At 41.8% G+C, this 21,837-nt stretch overlaps 2 protein-coding genes across 10 annotated transcripts in view; one reads left to right on the top strand and one right to left on the bottom strand.

Annotated features, from left to right (window-relative positions):
- Positions 1 to 21,837, bottom strand: part of TTLL5 (tubulin tyrosine ligase like 5) — a 272,026-nt gene that overhangs the window by 71,569 nt on the left and 178,620 nt on the right. For 8 of the 9 annotated variants that reach the window (XM_070416253.1, XM_070416261.1, XM_070416235.1 and 5 more), the window contains 2 exons: positions 10,198 to 10,233; positions 9,222 to 9,417 (listed from right to left, as the gene is read on the bottom strand). In XM_070416253.1, coding sequence (XP_070272354.1) covers positions 9,222 to 9,417; positions 10,198 to 10,233 — 232 coding nt within the window. The remainder of the gene's footprint in view (positions 1 to 9,221; positions 9,418 to 10,197; positions 10,234 to 21,837) is intronic. The other variant, XM_070416244.1, reaches the window with a different exon arrangement.
- LOC139011079 (eukaryotic peptide chain release factor GTP-binding subunit ERF3A-like) lies at positions 3,172 to 5,079 on the top strand. Its single transcript, XM_070416313.1, is given in 3 exon segments — positions 3,172 to 4,190; positions 4,192 to 4,511; positions 4,514 to 5,079. Coding segments are annotated over 3 exon segments (1,902 nt in total). The 3' UTR covers positions 5,077 to 5,079.

Genomic DNA, 21,837 nt, shown 5'->3' on the forward strand with positions numbered 1-21,837 from the left:
ATATATATATATTTAAAAGTGGGCAGTTGTGAGGACTCAATACAAAAACTAGTATAACTTCTGGTTCAGTGCTTCACACATGGTAATGTCCCGATGATTATAATCCTAATGATGACTCACAGGTATATTATCAACTTCATATTAGAGATAAGCAAACAGAGGTTTAAAGATGTTTGAATAACCTGTCCCAGGTCATAGGCTGGACAGGGATAAGATTTAAACTGAGGATTATCCGACTCCAGAGATTGTCCAGCGTGCCTATTTCAAACAACTGGATGTAGTTTTACATGTATTATTTCACATATTTTCAATGTGTTTGTATGAAGTAAGACAAAGAAAAGAGTTTGATTTGACAAAATCTACTAAATCAAATGGTTCTAGGAAAATTCATCATCATTACCATCATCATCATCTAGAAATAAGTGTTATATGAGTTCCTGATAAAGGTCAGAAGGAAAAACAAAACAGAACAAAAAACCCAAACCAAACCAAACAAAACCAAAAAAACAAAGCAGCAGTAGGTTATGACATTTAAGTCAACCTGCCCCGGGAATCTAAGCACACAGGCCTCTGTTCTCTCCCTTGCGCACGCACCCCCAGCGAACGCCCCTCACAAGTACTGTTAGAAACACGCAGAGACCCCCCTGCGCAGCGAGCCTGTTTGCTTGCTCTCTTTGTGCCATGCTGAGGAGCTAGCGTGTTATTGCTGGCTGCCTGGAAAAGCCGGTGCCTGCTGAATTTCTCTCTTTCCCCTCCCCCACAACACAAACACACAGCAGCTGAAGACTTGGAGACACAGTATTCATTCCACCAGGGGGGCAGAATTTTTCTAGACACATGCAATGAAGTTTTAGGAGCAGAATAACAAGACTTGGCTGGGTTTATATGGGAATCCTTTCCACACCTGTGGGGTTGTGCATGCTTGTGTGTACACACACACACACACACACGCACACACACACACACACACACACACACCATTAGCAAAAAGCTCATTACATATAGCCTTCAAGATGTTACTAGCACACAGAAAGACCCCTTGATGTGAACACTGAGCTGTCTGCCCCCCTGCTAATCTGAAAAAATTGGGATGGTGGGAAGGGGGAAGGTAAAGAACAGATGGAGTGGAAAGATGAGAAGAATTTAGGATGCAGCTTTCTCCTGCCTGGAGTTATTTCACTATGTTGAAAAGTAAATCTACCTAAAATGGAAGGGCTTTGGGAAACAGTAAAACATTAAAGTCCCCTTCTCCAACTTTGTCGTTAAAAGAAATTTCAGCAGTTCTGCCTCGGCCATCAACATGTCCTTAATTTTTCTGTTTTGGGGCCTTTTTTCAGTCTGGATGAGGCCGAGAAGAGAGTGGGAGGGAAGGAGAGGGGGCTGGGAGCAGAAGTTTAACAAAGGATCACTTTAACAGAAACTACTGAGTAATCGCTCTGTCCCGGGCCAAGAATAACATCAGCTCAATGTCGGCAATTAGAATCAGGTCAGTCGGGCCTCACAGCCTGCGAAGCCCTCCTCACAGACCCCGGCATGGAGGGCTACTCATGCTGATGTCACCAAGTCAACCGTTGCTGAACTAAGTCCCACGACTCAGCTGAAAGAAAAGTTTTTAACCTGTTCCTTCAGGGGCAGGAAGCCAGTCTGAGAAGGAAGTGAGAAACAGAGGGAAAGGAGAGAGGAGACACACACAGGGACACATCAGCACATAACAGTCATTTTCCCATCCCTAGACTATCGAGATTCTGCACTTTCCCCAACCATCTCGACACTCACTTCCAATGAATTAATATATGTGAAGCACCTGGAATGGTCACTGGACCTCCGTTAGTGCTTACTAAGTGTTGTATGATTATTAAAACACAGAGGGAAGAACGTGTCCCATTACTTATCTCTTATCCACTAGGAAACTTGAATGCTGGGGGCAGTGATTGCTGAGCACAATGTACCTGATAAGAAGAATGAGCAAGGAGGTTTTCAAATTTGGAGTGAGAAGATAGAAACAAAGTTCCGATAAAAAAATGATTGCTGAAAATTTTATAAGGGCAACATTAAGATTTAACATATTCAATCTCCCTTCCAAAGGACAGAAAACAAATAACAAAGGGGAACATTTGTAATCTCTTTCCCTCTAGTGCAATGTTTCTCAACGTGCGATACCCAGAAGAGCAGCTTTAATATCACCTGGAAACTTAGAAACGGAAATAAGTGAGCCCCATCCCAAATCTACTGAATCATAAGTGGGGTTGGGGAAGCAATTGGTAACCGCAATAGGCCCTCCAAGGGATCCTATGGCTCAAAACCAGGGGTCTACAAACTAGGGCTGCAGGCCAAATCCAGCTTGCTGCCTGTTTTTGTAAATAAAGTTTTACTGGAAAACAGCCACAATCATTCATTTACATATTATCTATGGCTGTTTTCATTCTCCTATGACAAAGATGAGTAGTTGCCACAGAGACCCTATCTATAGCCTGAAAGGTCTAAAATACTATATGACTGACCATTTACAGAGTAAGTTTGCTGAACTCTGCTCTGATTTGGGACGTCTTGAAAAAAACAAACAAAACAAAAACAACCTCAAACACCAAAACTGCTGGTTTTACCCATCAATGTGTAAAAGCTCATAGTTTCCATTTTGTCTTTTATCACGCTATCAAATGGACTGAATCCCACATATGTCTTTGTACCTCTGTCCCTGGAAACCTTTGCCAAGGGCTCTGGGTGACTTTCCTCTCCCACGCCCATGTTATAAGACCAGTTTTTAGTAGGGGTAGATTCAGTGAACAAAAATTTCTAGATTTATGAGTGAAATGCTAGACAGATATGGAGATCAAAACCAACTCCACATGAATGTTTGGAGATGCTCATTTCCAAACTCATATCCTGAATCAGAGTGGGCCTTCTTGAAATTAATACCTTCAGTAAACTGGCTACCTATCTGCAGAAAAGGATGGAGAACTTCCTCTGCAAGTAATGCAAGAAAGGCTGCAAGAGGCTGCTGCTGCCGCAGCTGCGAATGCAGTGTCGGTACTTCACTGTCTCCGCGCTGCCACTAAGGTGCGTGTGGCTGCCCCTTGGCCCCGCGCTATTGCTGCCTTCCCCCTGTTTGCATTGCCCACTCTTTCTGTCCTACTGACCCTGCTCCCGCCCCGCCACCCATCAGGTCCTCAGATGATGGATACGGGCAGCAGCAGCAGCAGCAGCAGCGACTCAGCATCCCATTGCTGGGACCAGGTGGACATGGAGGCAGTGGGTTCGGCTCCTAGCGGGGACCTAGCCTCTTCAGCAGTGGTGGCCGAGGCCCAGCGTGAGCACCTCAGCTCAGCTTTCAGCCTTTAGCTGAACGTCAATGCCAAACCCTTCGTGCCTAACGTACAGGCCAGGCCGGCCGCGGAGTTCCTGTCGTCCTTCCTGCCGGGCCCGGCCTAGCCACAGACCCCCCCTGCAGACACCACCAGCATTGAGGAAACCTGCCTCGGCGCGGGCATACCTGAAGGTAAAAGGCTGGGACTGGGGGCGCCTGTGGAACATGCCAAAGAGGAGCAGAGAGAGTTGTGTGAAGGCTCCAATTCAGCCGTCACCATGGAACTTTCTGGACCTGTTACAGAAAATGGAGAGGTGGAGATGGTTCTAGAGGAGTCATGGGAGCACAATAAAGAAATGAGTGAAGCCGAGCCAGGGGGTTGTTCATTGGGAGATGCAGGGCCCCCAGAAGAAAGTGGCCAGGAAATGATGGAGAAAGAGGAAATGAGAAAATCTAAATCTGTGGTCCTACCCTCAGGTGCTCCTAAAAAAGAACACGTAAATGTTGTAGTCACTGGGCACGGAGATGCTGGCAAGTCAACCATTGGAGGACAGATAATGTTTTTGACAGGAATGGTTGACAAAAGGACACTTGAGAAATATGAAAGAGAAGCTAAAGAAAAAAACAGAGAAACTTGGTATTTGTCCTGGCCCTTAGATACAAATCAAGAAGAACGAGACGAGGGTAAAACAGTAGAAGTGGGTCATGCCTATTTTGAAACAGAAAAGAAACATTTCACAATTCTAGATGCCCCTGGCCATAAGAGTTTTGTCCCAAATATGATTGGTGGTGCTTCTCAAGCTGATTTGGCAGTACTGGTCATTTCTGCCAGGAAAGGAGAGTTTGAAACTGGCTTTGAAAAAGGTGGACAGACAAGAGAACATGCTGTTGGCAAAGATAGCAGGTGTAATGCATTTAGTAGTGCTTATTAATAAGATGGATGATCCCACAGTAAATTGGAGCAGCGAGAGATATGAAAAATGTAAAGGAAAACTGGTGCCCTTTTTGAAAAAAGTCGGCTTCAGTCCCAAAAAGGACATTCATTTTATGCCCTCCTCAGGGCTAACTGGGGCAAATATTAAAGAGCAATCAGATTTCTGCCCCTGGTACACTGAATTACCATTTATTCCGTATTTGGATAGCATGCCAAACTTCAACAGATCAACTGATGGGCCAATTAGACTGCCAACTGTGGATAAGTACAAGGATATGGTACTGTGGTCCTGGGCAAGCTGGAATCAGGATCCATTTTTAAAGGCCAGCAGCTTGTGACGACGCCAAACAAGCACAATGTGGAAGTTCTCGGAATACTTTCTGATGATGCTGAAACTGATTATGTAGCCCCAGGTGAAAATCTTAAAATCAGACTGAAGGGAATTGAAGAAGAAGAGATTCTTCCAGGACTTATACTTTGTGACCCTAATAATCTATGCCATTCTGGACGCACATCTGATGTTCAGATAGTGATTACTGAGCACAAGTCCATCATCTGTCCAGGTTATAATGCGGTGCTGCACATTCATACTTGTATTAAGGAAGTAGAGATAACAGCCTTAATCTCCTTGGTAAACAAAAAATCTGGAGAAAAAAGTAAGACACGGCCCTGCTTCGTGAAACAAGGTCAAGTATACATTGCCCGTTTAAGGACAGCAGGAACTATGTGCCTTGAGACATTCAAAGATTTTCCTCAGATGGGTCGTTTTACTTTAAGAGATGAGGGTAAGACCATTGCAATTGGAAAAGTTCTGAAACCGATCCCAGAGAAGGACTGAACAGCTTTCTTGATACCCTTGCACAATACTGTGAGAACTGACTATAAAAGTTCACCACCTTCTCTTATTTACTGGCCATTGATAGACTTTTCTCCATACTTTGCAAAGAAAAATTTCACAGCAAAAATTCATGTTTTGTCAGCTTTCTCAGGTTGAGATCTCAGTTATGTTTCACTGATGAACTTACCCACAAGTTTCCTCTTCCAATACCATTCTGCTTCCGTGGACAGAATCAGTAATAGCTTTGTAAGTGATGTGGATGTAATTGTGTATAACAATGAAAAATTAATATATTTTAAAATTTTTCATTTTCCATTAGGATATTTAGACAATCCTTGCTCATGCAGACCAGTCAGTGTGTCTCAGTGTGTGTGTATATGTTAAAAAGACAAGTAATATGTTAATAAAATACTCCATTTAAAAAAAAAAGAAAAAAAAAAGGCTGCAAGATCTTCCCAAAACATTTTTTAGGAGATCAGTATGAAAACCACTGTCCATGTACATAATTAACATATAGTAACATGATATACATGCTAATATATAATAAATATAATAAACATAATATAATATAATATAATACTAGAGGCCCAGTGCACGAAATTTGTGCACTAGGTGGTGGTGGTGGGGGGACGGACCCTCAGCCTGGCCTGTGCCCACTGGCAGTCCAGGAGCCCTCAGGGGATGTCTGACTGACGGCTTAGGCCTCAGTCAGGACATCCTTAGTGCTGCCACTGCCGCTGCACTTGCCAGCTGTGAGCCCAGCTTCTGGCTGAGCGGCACTCCCCCTGTGGGATCGCACTGACCACCCGGGGGCAGCTCCTGCATTGAGCGTCTGCCCCCTGATGGTCAGTGTGTGTCATAGTGACTGGTCATTCTGCTGTTTGGTCAATTTGCATATTAGCCTTTTATTATATAGGATAATGTAACAAATATAAAGAATCCTTTAATGTCCCATTCTATTAACTGGTCTATCTTGTGAATGAATGCTAGGTAAATCAGATTTCAAATCTATCCACTGCTCTTAAACCAAATTGTTGGCTATATCAATGACTACCTCTCAAGTAAAATAAATCCAAAGCATAAGAAGTTCATCAGAGAAACCATCTTTATTCTAAACTTAATCCAAGGACAGAAATACAGGACGTATTGAGAATGCAAGCGCCGAAACCGGTTTGGCTCAGTGGATAGAGCGTCAGCCTGCGGACTGAAAGGTCCCAGGTTCGATTCCGGTCAAGGGCATGTACCTGGGTTGCAGGCACATCCCCAGTAGGAGATGTGCAGGAAGCAGCTGATTGATGTTTCTCTCTCATTGATGTTTCTAACTCTCTATCTCTCTCCCTTCCTCTCTGTAAAAAATCAATAAAATATATTTAAAAAAAAAAAAAGAGAGAATGCAAGCTATGCTTCAATCAACAATTTAGTGGTAATTATAACAGTCAAGTCTAGCACAGTCACAAGGTAAGCTGAAAACAGAAGCTTAAAATCTCATAGGGTTCTGTTCCTTTTGTGAAGTGATTCTTGTCCTCTGAAATACAGTGCCCTAAGTTACTAAATATCCTTAATGTTAGAACATTTAATACCTTAATGTTAGAACATTTAATATCTTATTTGCTATTTTATTAGTTTTAAACTCTTCAAGCTAATCAAATTTAGTCTCTTTAGCTCCCCCACAGCCCCAGAACTTTACTCTTCCTCGTTTTTATCTAAATAAAACTATGGGTTAGAAGAACCAGGGAAGAAAGAAAATGATGGTATAAACATATATAAAACTGTGATGAATGATCTTCTGTTCCCTCTCCAGGAGACACGAGCTAACTCCCTTCTTGGGAGTTCTGAGTCCTCCCTAAGATAGATACTCTGACAGATTCAAAAAAAACATATTTTCCATATACTTCACAGTTCAGTGAAACTAAACCAGTATAATCCTCAGTGAAAAAGAAAATCCACACAAGAATAGTAATACTCTGAATTTTCAAAGGAATGTGAGTTGCTGGAAGCTAATCAAAAGAATGAGGACTTATAAATGAAGCAGTTTCTAAAAGTGAACATTAGCAAAACTGTCTCCTTCTTCAAAACTTCAATGCCCTGCAAGCACCTCCTTGTTTTTTTAAATCACCCACCATTTCAAGGAATAGAAGCATTAAAAATTACAAGACACCAACTGTCTGGATATGTCAGGCCATGGATTATAAAATTATATTCACATATGAGAAATAAGGCTACGTATGACACCTCCACTATCTAGTATCTGATTCAGTTAGTATTCTCTAGCACTGTGAATGATGTTGGGCTTTAGAAGTTTAAGGAGTTCTTAAAAATTTAAACATTAAAAAATATCAAAGATACATTTATATCTGCAATTGTGAAAATGCAAACTGGCTTAAATGGCTTTTCTATCCCTTAGACTTTCTATAAAAGAACATTTCTACCAGACAAAGGGCAGTGTAATGATCAAAATGAGATACTACATTACATATTTTCTAGATGAAAAGTGTGAATATTTCTCTAGAAAAATGACCTAATGAACTACTTCACAAATATTTGCACTTAGAATTTCTCAATTATAATGAATTAATCCTATATAATAAAAGCCTAATATGCTAAGTGTCTGTCGTCTGGTTGGCCGTTCAACCAATCAAAGCGTAATATGCTAAGGCCGCTCAACCGCTTGCTATGACGTGAACTGACCACCAGGGGGCAGACAGTTGGCTGGTCTACCAGTCGCTATGATGTGCACTGACCACCAGGGGGCAGATGCTCCGACCGGTAGGTTAGTTTGCTGCTGCGGTCTGGCCAATCGGGACTGAGCGAGATGGGCTGGGCACACCCTGGAGCCCTCCCGAGGTCCCTTCCCAGCTGGCCAACCACCCGCGTCCCTCCCCGGCTCTGATCGTGCACCTGTGGGGTCCCTCGGCCTGGCCTGTGCCTCTCACAATCTGGGACCCCTCAGGGGATATCAGAGAGCTGGTTTCAGCCCTATCCTGCAGGCCAGGCCGAGGGACCCCACTGGTGCATGAATTTATGCACTGGGCCTCTAGTAATAATATACAGAGTACACTAAAACAGATAATCAAGTGGTGAATAATACTGAAATAAGAAAATATGTTTGAACTGGGACAGTAGTTGAAAAGATAAGTAATGATAGAGAGCATAATGACAATTGTTTTATTTAGAAGAAAAACTTTGGTAAACATTGCCTTAGCCACAGAGTGAATTTTAATTTTGCACAAAGTAATGCGCACTACATTTTTATAAAAATGACAAAAAGTTAAGCTGATAGAAGACATTTTTTCAGATAACCAAATATCAGGGAAGCTCATAGAATCAACTCATTCAGCCCAATAGAACATGTAGAACATGGTAACTGAGTCTAATGATAATCCTGAATCATGAAGAAACGTTTACCTTTTCATGGCCTGACTTTTTTGTGAAGTCATCCTTTCTCTGTAATAGGGGCCATACTGATACACAAGTGTAAAATACTCAGATAGCTCCCTCACACATATATTCAAAAAGAGTTTCTGTCATTTTATAGACGGTGAATAGGGAATCAATAATCCACTAGAGATGAGCTCCATGACAGCAAGGATTTTGGAGTACATTTTATATTTTTGTTTACACTGTTTTGAGTACAAACTATCAATCCAGAAGACCAACAACTTAAGTTATGACCATTTCGTACAAGAACTTCCAAGTGATTTATTCCTTGAAAATCTTGATAGGTCATGAAGGATTAACATGCACTTATATGGACCATGTCTATGAAGGCAAAGACAGAGTACACTTAGAAAAAAATTAATAAAAATGCTAGCTTCTAGGTACTTGAGAATTAGATCCTTCTGGGAAGTTACTAAACTGAGATCATATAATAGGAAGGGTAACTACTACACTAGAGACTTTTATGGGGAAACATTCAAATGAAAGAAAGAATGTCAAAACTGGTTCGGCATCACTTTACAGCAAAGCCAAGGCTATGGCTTCAGAACATTTCTTCCCTGAGAGTAGATTCCCCAGGAACCATCCAAGCCATGGTGGTGTTGGTAAACCTTTGGTAAACTGTATTCCTACATTTTCCCACTGACCTTATTATTATTATTTTTACCAAAAGAAGGAAGATATTAGCACTTGGAAAAGTCTTGAATTACCTGGTGACGGGCTCGACTCTGGTCCAGAAGCTGCCGGGACTGAAGTTTTTGTTGTTCAAGTTGCTGCAGGGCAAAATGGAGCTGGTAACTGCCAGCTGTGGGGTGATACTTGTGCTGGGGGACTACCCCTGTAGCCTTGCTATACGCGTTGTTCTCTACCTCTCCCTCCCAGGCAAAGCCACCTGTTTGGAGGCCCCTAAAGGAAAAGAAAGCAGATTTCTTAGGGTGGTTGTGTGAACAAACTAAAGGAGAGAAATATCTCAGGTATTTTTCCTTTACAGAACTAAACACAGTTTGAATTACAAATCTATTTGTGTGATAAATGATCTGAATCACCCACTAAAATGTAGCTCCATGAACATAAAGACAGGGTCTACTCTGCTCTCCTTTCCATTCGTTGTTTTTAAAAAATATTTTTTCACTGATTTCAGAGAGGAAGGGAGAGAGCGAGCGAGTGAGAGATAGAAACATCAATGATGTAAGAGAATCTTTGATCAGCTGCCTCCTGCACGCCCCACACAAGAGATCAAGCCTGCATCCTGGGCATGTGCCCTGACTGGAAATTGAACCGTGACCTCCTGGCTCATAGGTCAACGTTCAACCACTGAGCCATGCTGGCAAAGCTATTTGTAGCTCTTATAAGGCTTGGCACATAGTCAATGCTCAATAAATATCTGTTGAATGTTAGTTAATTAAATAGTAATTTCACCTCCCTGTGACTGCCCACAAGGTCCCCTAAGAGAGTTTCGAATGCAGGATAGTAGATTAAGGTAGGAATGGAGGCACAATCATCTTCTCTAATATCAACTTTAAAAGTATAGGGGTGAATTATACAGAATTCTTGGTTTTTTAAACCATCCAATTGTGAACTATCTAAATCTTTTAAACAAGTGTTCACATATACTTGGGCTTATATTCTCATCATAGGATGAAATAACCAGTGTGAGAAGATATATTTGTCATTATTGTAACTTACCTCACAGCGTCTTCCTCATCCAAGCTGACACGTAGCCTGAAAAGAGGAGGAAGGTAAAGGGCCTGTGGCCTTTCGGATTGTTTAGTACCCACGCTATGCTATTTGTTAAACACTATCTTACTTGTCCAAATTCTAAAATTTAGATTCTGGTGCCTCATCTGTGTACATCTGAGTCAAAGTCTTCACAACTACAGGTTCCTACATATCTCCTCTAATTTCTTCCAGGTAGAAAAATCCCCATTTATACCACATAACACCCATCAGGATGGCCATTATTTAAAACAAAACAAGACAAAACAAAACAAATGGAAAATAAAAAGTGTTGGCAAACATGTGGAGAAAGTGAAACCCTCGTGCACAGCTGGTGGGAATGTGAAACGGTATGACTGCTGTGGAAGCACTCTGGTGGTTCCTCAAGAAGCTTAAAACAAAAATTCCCTATGACCCAGCAAGTCCATTCCCAGGCATATATCCAACAGAATTGAAAGTAGGCTCTCAGATACTTGTACGTAGCAGCGTTATTCACAAGAGCCAAAAGGTGAGAGCAACACAACTGCCCATCAGCAGAGGAATGGACACACAAAATGTGAGCTATACATACAACGGAATATTATTCAGCCTTAAAAGGGAAGGGATTTCTGACACATGCCACAACAGGGATGAACTCTGAAGACATGCTAAGGGAAATGCATCAGTTATGTAAGGGATTTCACTTATATGAGGTACTTAAAATAGTAAAATTGAGAGATAGAAATAGAATGGTGGTTGTCTGGGGCTGGAGAGACAGGGAAATGAGGAGTTATTGTTTAATGGATACTGGGTTTTAGTTTGGGGTGATAAGAACGTTCTGGAGATAGATGGTAGTCATGGTTACACAACACTGTGAATGTACTATATGCCACTGAACTGTACACTTAAAAATGGTAAATTTTAGGAGATCCAAGATGGCAATGGAATAGGTGGATGTCACACTCACCTCCTCCCAGAACCAAACTGGAATTACAACTAAAACATAAAGCAAACAGCCTTAATAACCGACTGAAGACTAGCTGAAGAGAAGTCTTACAACCAAGGATTTACAGAAGAAGCCACATCAAGTCTGGTAGGAAGGGCGGACACATGAAAATGGCTGGCCCTGCTCCCATGGGTGGCAAATGAGATTTCAAAGGGATATCTCAGCTGCAAAGGTTACCCCTGAGAAGCATGGGCACCAGCCCAGAGCACTGGAGCCGGGAAGAGGCACCCATATAACACCTGGCTGTGAGAATCAGCAGGGATTCTGCCTGCCAGGGAGAGATGGCAGTCTGCTAGAGACACAGGCACTCTCTTAGAGGCTCAGCACAAAACCTCATTCCACATGCGCCCAGGCCCTGCAGAGACAGGCAGAAACTGTATTGCTTTGTAGCTCCAAACAGGTTGCCAAGAACCAGTCACAAGCAGCATCTGATGTTGGCCTGCACCAGAGTCCCTTCCAAGAGGCCTCAGAACAAATACACCCAGTGGCCAGCTTCAGACAACATCTCTGACCAGAATGATATGGAACTAGAAATCAATCATAAGAAAAAAAAATCGATAAACACATGGAGGCTAAATAACATGTTAATAAACAATGAATAGGTTAACAATGAGATCAAGGAAGAAATCAAAAGATAGCTTGAAAAAACTGGAAATGAGAACATGACAACCCCAAGTCAATGGGGCACAGCGAAAACAGTCTTAGGAGGGAAATTCAGAGCATTACAGGCCTATCTCAAGAAACAAGAAAAATCTCCAACAATCTAACTTTATACTTAAAGGAACTTAAAAGAACAACAAACAAAGCCTGAAACGAGTAGAAGAAAGAAAATAATAAAGATTAGCATGGATGGACCTGGAGAGTATTATGCTTAGAGAAATAAGCCAGTTGGAGAAAGTCAAGTACCATATGACTTCACTTAATATGTGGAATCTAATGAACAAAATAAACTAACAAACAAAATAGAAACAGACTCACAGATACAGAGGACAGACTGACAGACTGAGTGGGGAGGCGGGTGGGGGGACCGGTGAAAAAGGTGAAGGGATTCAGCAAACAAACAGAAAAACTCATAACACAGACAACTGCCAGAAGGAAAGGGGGTGGGGGAATAGAAAAGGGTAAAGCGGGGATAAATGGTCTTGGAGGGAAATCTGACTTGGCGCGGTGAACACACAATACAATATACAGATGATGTTATAGAATGTACACCTGAAACCTATATACTTTTATTAATCAATGTCACCCCAATAAATTTTTTAAAGAGTGGTATATTTTATGTTATGCATATTTTACCACAATTTTTTTAAAGGTCCCCATATATTTTAGAACAGTCTTATTTAGCAGTCCTTCCATCTCCTTAATACTTTTATTCTCTGAAACTTCTTTAACTATCCTGATTTTTTTCCTTTTTAAGGTACAGTGACCAGAATATTGTACCTAGAAGAAACATTAAAAATCTCCTATTGAACAACCTTACCCCAAACCCTGCTTACAGAAATGAAATAGTGCCTCGTTTAAAGGTTCAACACACAGAATCTCCTTCTCCATGCAGAATGATTTAAATCATCACGTGATTCTTTCCTTTATACATGTCCTTGGCATTAATGATCATTTCAATGGCAGAGATGCAGCAACACTGAGGTGAGGTGCAGACCTCCCTGGTCCTAACCTATACGCTGCCTAGTTAGGTAGAGCCTGGGTCCTAATGGCCCTGACAGAGACCTGTGGTGAGGAGTAAAGTGGATGCCAACTGAGCCAGAAGTCCATGCCCCCTTCCTGACCCGCCTCACTCATATCTTGGTCATTTCAGGTCTCTGCTTGGATTCCCTGCTTTCAAAGAGCTTTCCAAGTACCTGGTTCAGAGAGAGTCTGTGTAATGTATTCTGAAGTCCGTGGATGAAAGGTTTTCTACTCACATAATCTCACTTCCTGTGTGTCACATCCCTTGATCATCTCCTCCCACAGTTCAGTTGCACGATTACATACTTTCAGCTGATCTTCTTGGAGAACAGGACAAAAACCTCAGAGCTTATTTAGTAATTTTTTCGAGTATGACATTTGATCTTCAGTAATCCCTCCTGAAATGCCTCAATGTGCGAAGTGCTATACAGTGAAAAAGACATGATCTTCCCCAAGGGGCTTCTGGAGGTATGACGAAATGTGGCCACCAATGACTGAATACAATACGTTCTTAAACACATGAATAAAATGTTAACATTATTTGCAAAGTGAAGTGCTGAGGAGAGTCAAACAGGGGTTACAGGGTTAGGAAAAGTGGGGCCAGAGAAACCTGTTAACTCTTTCATTTGGAGGGAAGAGGGAAGCTTACTGAAAGATAACACTTGCAAGAAGTGACTGAATGGCTAGGGAAACTAGGTGAGCTCTGAGTGGAAGGAGGGGTAAAGGAGAAAGGAATCCAGGTATAAATGAAGGAAGGTTCAGGCAGAGTGGGCTGATCCAATGAACAAATAAACAGAAGGGAAGAGACAGATGAAACAGCAGGAACTGCCTGGACGAATACCCTTGAGATTTCCATACAAATTGGGGCAGGTATTTGAATCTAGAATAAAACTATTATTTATGATAACTGGACCAATGGTCAGAAAATTCATCAATTGTTCCTCTGCTTCCACTCCTGGCTTGCAAGTTTCTAGCCACGAGTAGCAATCTAGACTCAGGGATTAGATATTAAAGGATTTATGTAATCATGTAGCTTATATCAGAATTCATCTCACCAGCTATTTAGATTGGTTTTATTTCTAAAAAACTGCTTTAATAACAAATATTCCAAAGAGAAATTCGCTTTAATGTCTTCTCATTATATATCAGACATCAGAGTCTGTAATGAGACCCCTTATTTGGAGATGAACAGGGACAGATTCTCAGGTGTGTGTATACAAAGCAGTTCATGGATGCAGGTAGGACAATCAGCAACAGAAGATCAAATAAGGGTCATGGGATAAGAGGAGGTTTATTCACCAACTGCACACCCTGAACAGACTGCATCATCATAAACTTTTACAATGAATCTCATCAGTAACATGAACCCAGCCTCCGAATCACAAAGGGAAGTTTCTCAAGTGAGTAGAAGCTCTCCGCAGAGACAGGAATGTTTATAGTGCGACGCTGGCTGGGGGCAGGCGTGCTCAGCTGCGCAAGGCAATGTGGTAAGCTCACGAGAAATGAGAAACGTACTGGCTTTGAGTTACTGGTGTTTTTGGGCCATGGGATCTCCCAATTAAGGCCCACGCCTTTCGGGTTTGCATTATGCAAGTGCCAGAATGACTGACACAGAGGAGGCCAGGTGCGCGCTCACATGGCTTTGCCTGAGATTATATAGCTACACGTGCCTCTCTATGGCACCTAATAGTTTCCTTTTCTACCCAAAATTCCACCCTACTTTCTGGAACCTCAATTCATTCTAGTTTACTAGTCATACAGTTTCTACTCCCACCAAATTTTTGAGATTCATTCAACTATTCTTCTAAAATTTGGGTTTTATTCTATTATCCTCTTAGTGTTTATTCTTTGCTTAACATTAAAATATAACATTGTACATATTCCATGTAAATAATTTCAAATAGTTTTATATCATTTCTAGAATGAAATATATAGGGACAAGCAAGTTAACTGTGGGAGTGTTTAACATTTGATTCAAATTCAAAGACTCAAAATGAACTATGCTGTATTTCGCCGTTAGTACACATGCAGCTATAAGCAACACTATGGTATTTCTCACAACTACATTCTCATTAGCCTAGTTATGTAGAACTTCATCTTACTTTCTGTGTTACACTGCGGCACTGCAGGGCTAAATGTTTCTTGCCAGGACTGCCTTCTTGACAACACCTCAACCTCTACCAGCAGTTCTCAACCTGTGGGTCGCGAACAATGAAAATACATCCTGCATATCAGATATTTGCATTAAGATTCATAACAGTAGCAAAATTACAGTTATGAAGTAGCAACGAAAATAATTTTATGGTTGGGGGTCACCACAACATGAGGAACTGTATTAAAGGGTTGCGGCATTAGGAAGGTTGAGAACCACTGCTTCTAGCCAATACACACCAAAGGGCTATGCTTCTCCCTTCGCTTTAATATCTGGTCCATCAAATGGATGTTGTTGGTTCTAAGGAACCTGGAGGCAATACGTAAAATGCACCACTGGTCCTGAGAAAAGCAAAACTTGTTCAGCAGGCTGCTGCTGCACTGTCCATACAGAAATGCTCTCAGGCTCAAGGTTTCCCCGAGAAGGATGTGATGTCACAGGGTGGGATGCAGCAGAGGAACATGACAGCTGTACATTCCCCCATCCTCCTCCACCCAGTCCCAACAAAACCTGAGCTACCATGACAGGGATGCCACTATTCCTCTCTGGGGTGTGTGTGTGGGGAGTGTGTGGGTATGCTTTCCACTGTCATGCTAATGGGGGTGGGGGTTACTGACATTTAATAGGTGGAGGCCAAGGCTGCTGCAAGTCTACAGATGCAAGAAAGAGCCCTGTACTAGGAAAAATATGCGCTGCTCAAAATGCCAGTGGTGCTTCTAATGAAAAACACCGTAAGGCCATGAAGGAAGTGCTTTCTGGAGAGAATCTTCCTATTTGAAGAATATCCACCTATTTCCAAGGCACTTTATGGGATGTGTAGATATTTAAGGACAGCAGAGGCTGCACTTTATTCTCAGTCTCACACAGAGCAGTTCTGGCACATAGTAGGTACTGCAAGGTGCTGTAAATGCTACAAACCCTGCAGGACAGAAGGGTTCCCATGAGCAATACCAAGCAGAGCTGGCCAGGATAAGGAACTTACATGATCAGAGAGGCATGACATAATGTGGCGGGGACCCCCCCCCTTGCCTTTGGAGAGTATTTGTAGGTTTGGGAGTATTAGTAAATAATACTGAAGCTGTCTACTAACAATTCTTAAGACTTGCTGTTGGTAACTGGTGACTGGGAACAGGGATAGCTAGCCAAATAAAATCTGGGCTTAAAATTACTTAAGTGGAGTGAGTTAAATGGACCTGCCAAGAGATTTTATGCTCATGGCGACCAGTGCCTTGATTCGTAAGAGAATTTTGATGTTGGAATGTGATTTGAAAACGATCTCTGAAAATGCAGGTGCCATTTTTTAAAATATGGATATTGTTGTTTTTTTAAATTAAATTTTATTGGGGTGACATTAGTCAACATGAACATATAGGTTTCATGTGTGGATTACTAAGTTAAACTATAGACTACATACTTTTAACTTTTCTGTTTTGAAGCTATGAAGTAGTATAGAGATGATTCTTTTGCAGGAAGAGGCAGAGCGAAAGATACAGAAAAGCTCAGAAATTATCTGGAAAAACTATGTGAACTTTTGATGACCTATATGCAAGGTCAAAAGGACAGAACTATATGACATTATAACGGAAGCTGATCTTTCTGCTGGAGAACAGGGCGAAAGGGCTTAAAAACCTTTAAATATTTTGTTTATTTGAGAGGATGAAAGGCTCTTGGGAAAGGATTAAAGAAATAATCCAAGAAAGAAGGCAAAAAGAAATAAAAGGTTTTGGATGCTGGAAAGAAATAAAAACCAACGCAAAAGCTGGGTTAGTAGTGACAGAACCCTGGAAGAAGAGCAGAGGCCCCGTGCCCCTGGGTTGCACCATAGGCTCTCAACTAGATGACCCTCAGAACAGGAGGCAGCTCAACCTAGTGACCAGGAGCTGGGCTCTAGAGCAAGACTGCCAGGTTCAAATCCTGGCTCTACAACCGAAAGCAACATAAACTCTCTGTGCCTTGCTCTCCTCAGCTGTGGAGTGGGAGTAAAAATCAATACCACCTCTCACAGGGCTCGTCCAGGATGTAAAAGTGATGGCCCATGTAAAGCATTTTGCACAATGTCTGGCACACACAATAAATGCTCAATAAATGTGAGCTGTTATTATTAACATTCTTTCCACGGAAAATGAATCCAAACCTTTGGGGAAAACAAACAATAAGGGCACCAAGGAACAGGTGTGAGCAAATCTATTACTTCTTAAGCTAGAGAATGCCCTAACCATAGGCAGGATGATAGCCCTGGTGGGGAAGTGGGGGCTTACTAATAATGCTGACCACCAGGGAGGGGCAGCTGGCCAGACAGAGGATGTGAGCTCTGATGAATGAGGGAGAGTAATCATAATCCTCCTTTCCCACCTCCAATTCTGTTAATAAAAGAGTAGGTTCTTAATAGTGGCTATAATCCCCTTTCACCTTTTTAAAATGAAACAGAAATAATTTTTTAAAGGGCAAGCAAAAACAATATATCCTCAATACAGAAACCTGAGAAACACAAAAAGACTGAAAGGCAAAATTCAAGTCACCTCTCTGTCATCCAACAACCAAAGGTGGCTGCCATGCCCATCTTGCCGACATTTGGATGTATGCGCTTCCTGTGTGGATTCCCGCACACAGAGGTTTCTGTGCTGTCCGCTTTAGAGTCTGCTTTTCTCATCTGGCAATATGTCGCGAAAAACTTCCCACATGCTAGCCCTGGGTTTTGGCAGTTCCCACTCTACTGCTACCTTCTCTTACACTTAAAGTCAACCTAAACCCTTAAGCCTTCTTCACACTTGAGTGTTGGAAACCATGTGACAGGTTTGTGTTTTTCCTTATCAAATTCCATGAATTAGGCTCATCATTCAAGTCTGTTTAAGTCTTTGTGAATCCTGATTGTCATCCAAAGTATTCAGTATCCCACCCTACTCATGTCTTCTGAAAATAGGATTAGAATGTCTTCTAGATATATAAGCACCTAGAATATAGTAGCACTTAGATAAATATGAAAGGATAAGTACATTCATTGATAAAAAATGGTGAACTAGTGAGCCAATGACAGACCCCCAGTGACTTTATTCTCAAACTTACACTGATTCATTGTTTGGGTACAGCTGCCCATGTAGTCACCAAATATTCCTAATGATAGTATTGTCTTGTTCACATTTCTCTTTTGTGCCCATGAGATTTCATTATGCCTTGCTAAAACCCAGTTACAGTAATTCTTTTTAGTCCCCTGATCTTCTTTTACTAAAGTAATTCCCACCCAGACAACAGTATGGTGATTACCAGAGGGATAGGGGGGTGGGGGAGGTAGAAGAGGGTAAAGGGGAGATAAACAGTGAGGAAGGAGACTTGACTTGGGGTGGTGAACACACAATACAATATACAAATGATGTGTTATACAATTGTACACCTGAAACCTATATAATTTTATTAACCAATGTCACCGCAATAAATTCAATAAAAAACTTATATGTTAGAATACAAAGAGTGCTCAATGAAAAATAAATAATTCTACCGTGAAGGGAAATGAGGGTTAGTCTAGCATGACTTATTTCTTTCATGAATCAATGCTGGGCTTAAGTGATTCTCTTTTCCTTCTCTACAGGCTGCCAAATCATTGGTTTGCTAATCCATTAGATTTGGGCTTGAAACTGACATCTCAATGACCAGTTTACATATTCAGCATCTAATTTATTTCTAGCTCTTCCCTTCCTTTCCCAGTGCATGAGCTCCTTCTCTGCACATTACATCAAACGCCAAGTCACAATCACGAATTAGTCACCACAAGGACTGCTCCTCTTTGGATGTAGAAATTCAATTATTGAGCAGAGGAAATAAGATGATTGAATAGCTTGTGTCTTGTGAGTTTCATTTTCCTTGAGGAATAAAGGGTTTGGATAGGACAAAGATGTACCCTGAATTAAGAACCTAAATAAGAAGGAGACTGCATATGAACTGGCACCTAAAAAATAAAGCTGCCATCTATCGTTTATACACATCTTTACAGAAAAGCCAGAAGTGGAAGTGGGATAACAAATTAAAATAAGATGGCTCAAGCCCTGGCCCATGTGGCTGTTGGCTGAGCATCACCCATGCACGGAGAGATTGCCGGTTTGATTCCCCGCCAGGGTACATGCCCAGGTTGCGGGCTCCATCCCCAGTAGGGGTCGTGCAGGAAGCAGCTGATGAATGTTTCTCTGTCTCTCATCGATATTTCTTCCTCTTTCCCTCTCCCTTCCTTTCTCTCTAAATATCAATAAAAAACATAAAAAAATAAGGTGGTCCAAAATCAATAGAAGCCCCCCACCCCCCAAAAAATATTCAAGAATCAAAAGAAATTAAGAACACGAGTAGGATCCAGATAAGGTATATATTTTGAAATACATAATTACAAGCAATTGAGAGAGGAGCTTTCTGATTATTCAGTCAATAGTGGGGATATAGAAAAAGAAAAGGAAGAATTCTAGGGGGCGGTAATTTGGCTAACTACTTTGATTTTATTAAATACCGTGTGACAATAACATAAACTTGGGAAGAACACCCTGAGGTATCAGGTCAAAAAAAGCTAGAGCTGATATGCCTGATCTTTAAAAATACCGTGAGATCCCAGCCAGCTGGACGTGACAATGGATACAGAATGTGAACCAGACTTCTGCTGTCTCCACACTCGTACCACTCCGTGATTGATGGAATGATCCCCAGGAGGAGAAAATAAGGGCAAAAGCTGGATTTCTCAGTACATCTGGCAGAGACTCTAGGGGCAAGCTGTATGGAACGCAAAGCTGGACATAAAGCCAAACCTTTCAAAAGGTAAAGTTCAGAGCACTGTTCTAGAAGGCCACTTAGGGTTCTGGGAGCCAGCTAGTTATGTAGATGGAGACTCCTTGGTCCTTTATTAGCAAACTGAATCTGAAAAGACAGACTGATCCTTAGCCTTATGACAAGAAATGCCTTTGATCTAGCTCTTTACTTTGGCATAACCAGCATACCACATGAAGCCTGAAAAAATGAACTAAAAAAGTGAGCAAAGAGTGACCTTTAAGAAAGCCAAAAGAGAACTCCCTGCCACCAGTTCATTCAACAATGAAGACTGAGTCCAGCTCAGCAGGATTTTTATCAAGGTCTGATGCCTTTGTGACAACAGTGCAGTTACACATGAGCACCGCTGGCCCTCGCAGAACTGGACCCCATCACGTAGCTTTCACACCCTGCAAAGACAAGCTAGGAAAAGCCTTGAAAATGAAAGTTAATGTGCACACTGTCTAGGGCAGCTGACATGCCAGTTTCCAACTACTTTTACATTGAATTGAAGCTGGGTTCAAACCTAGTGCACACAAACAGCTTGTGAAGTGTCACAAATTTAGAATGCCTGCCTCATCACATCAGTTAGGCTCCTTTAGTTTCTCTCCTCTTTTTCCCAAAAAGCAACACAGCAGGCACCTTGGAACAGTCAAAGTCTACAGCTTTTCTGGCTTCAGTAACCTGTCTCTGGCCCTTTTCTTTAATTGGCCAAGGGAAGTGGGAGACAACTGCCAAAACTCCACGTTCCTTCCTTCCTTTCCCTCCCACTCTCCTTTCCTCTCCCCCACTCTCTCACCTTCTCCACTTGTCATGTTTCTTTTCTTTATAAATATTTTTAAAATTTCATTTTTTTATTGATTTGAGGGAGGGAGAGAGAGAGAGAGAGAGAGAGAGAGAGAGAGAGAAATATCAATGTAAGAGTAAGACATTGATCAGTTGCCTCCCGCACATGCCCCGACTGGGGATCAAACCTGCAACCCAGGCACGTGCCCTGACTGGGAACTGAACCCACTACCTTTTAGTGTACGGGACGACGCTCTAACCAACTGAGCCACACCGGCCAGGGCAAGATTTTTAAAATACAAAATAGGGAAATACTAGTGAAATCAAGAATAAAAAGGTTAAAAAAGAAAACTATTGGATTAAAGGAGGGAAATAAAATGTGTACTAACATTCAAGCCTTTTTTTTACTTGAACAATCTATGGAAACAAACAAACCTTCATTGTGTCAGGAACTGGCCTCTTAATCACCATGTCCATAGCATGGCTGCAATGGCACATGCTTCTCTCTTGTCAAGACAAGTCTACTAAAATTTGCTGTCCTCAAGATTTATACTCGTACCATTCGTACCACTCCGTGATTGATGGAATGATCCCCAGGAGGAGAAAATAGGGGCAAAAGCTGGATTTCTCAGTACATCTGGCAGAGACTCTAGGGGCAAGCTGTATGGAACGCAAAGCTGGACATAAAGCCAAACCTTTCAAAAGGTAAAGTCACAGCTGCTGCGAAACACAGGCACCTGCCTCTGCTGGGATCAGACATCACCCTGGTTCTTGGCTGCTTGCACTGAACTACCAGCCCCAGGAGAGGCAGCACAGCAGAGCATCACCTAGGAATATGTTAAAAATCGAAATTATACAGCCTTACCCCAGATCTACTGGAACCAGACACTCCAGGGTTGGGCCCAGTAACCTGTGTTTTAACAAGCCCTTCAGGAGATTTGGACACACCCCACTGAGGACCACCGGCAGAGTGGTTAAGAGCATGGATTCTGTGATCACTTGTTTGGGTGTGAATCCTGACTGCCATTCACCAGTGTGTTATCCTGGGCAAGTCACTTCACTTCTCTGTGCTTAGTCTTTTCATCTGTAAAATGGGGATGGTAACAGTACCTGTCTCACAGACTAGCTGTGAGCACTAAGTCAATTAATACATGTAAAGCTTGGAAAACAGCTGCTGGCACACAGTAAAAGCTGTTAAATGAGATAAAGTACATACAACATTTAGGGC

Source organism: Myotis yumanensis, unplaced genomic scaffold (assembly GCF_028538775.1).
Source record: "Myotis yumanensis isolate MYYU_CA2020_CCGP unplaced genomic scaffold, mMyoYum1.0.hap1 SCAF_1, whole genome shotgun sequence".
Lineage (NCBI taxonomy): Eukaryota > Metazoa > Chordata > Mammalia > Chiroptera > Vespertilionidae > Myotis > Myotis yumanensis.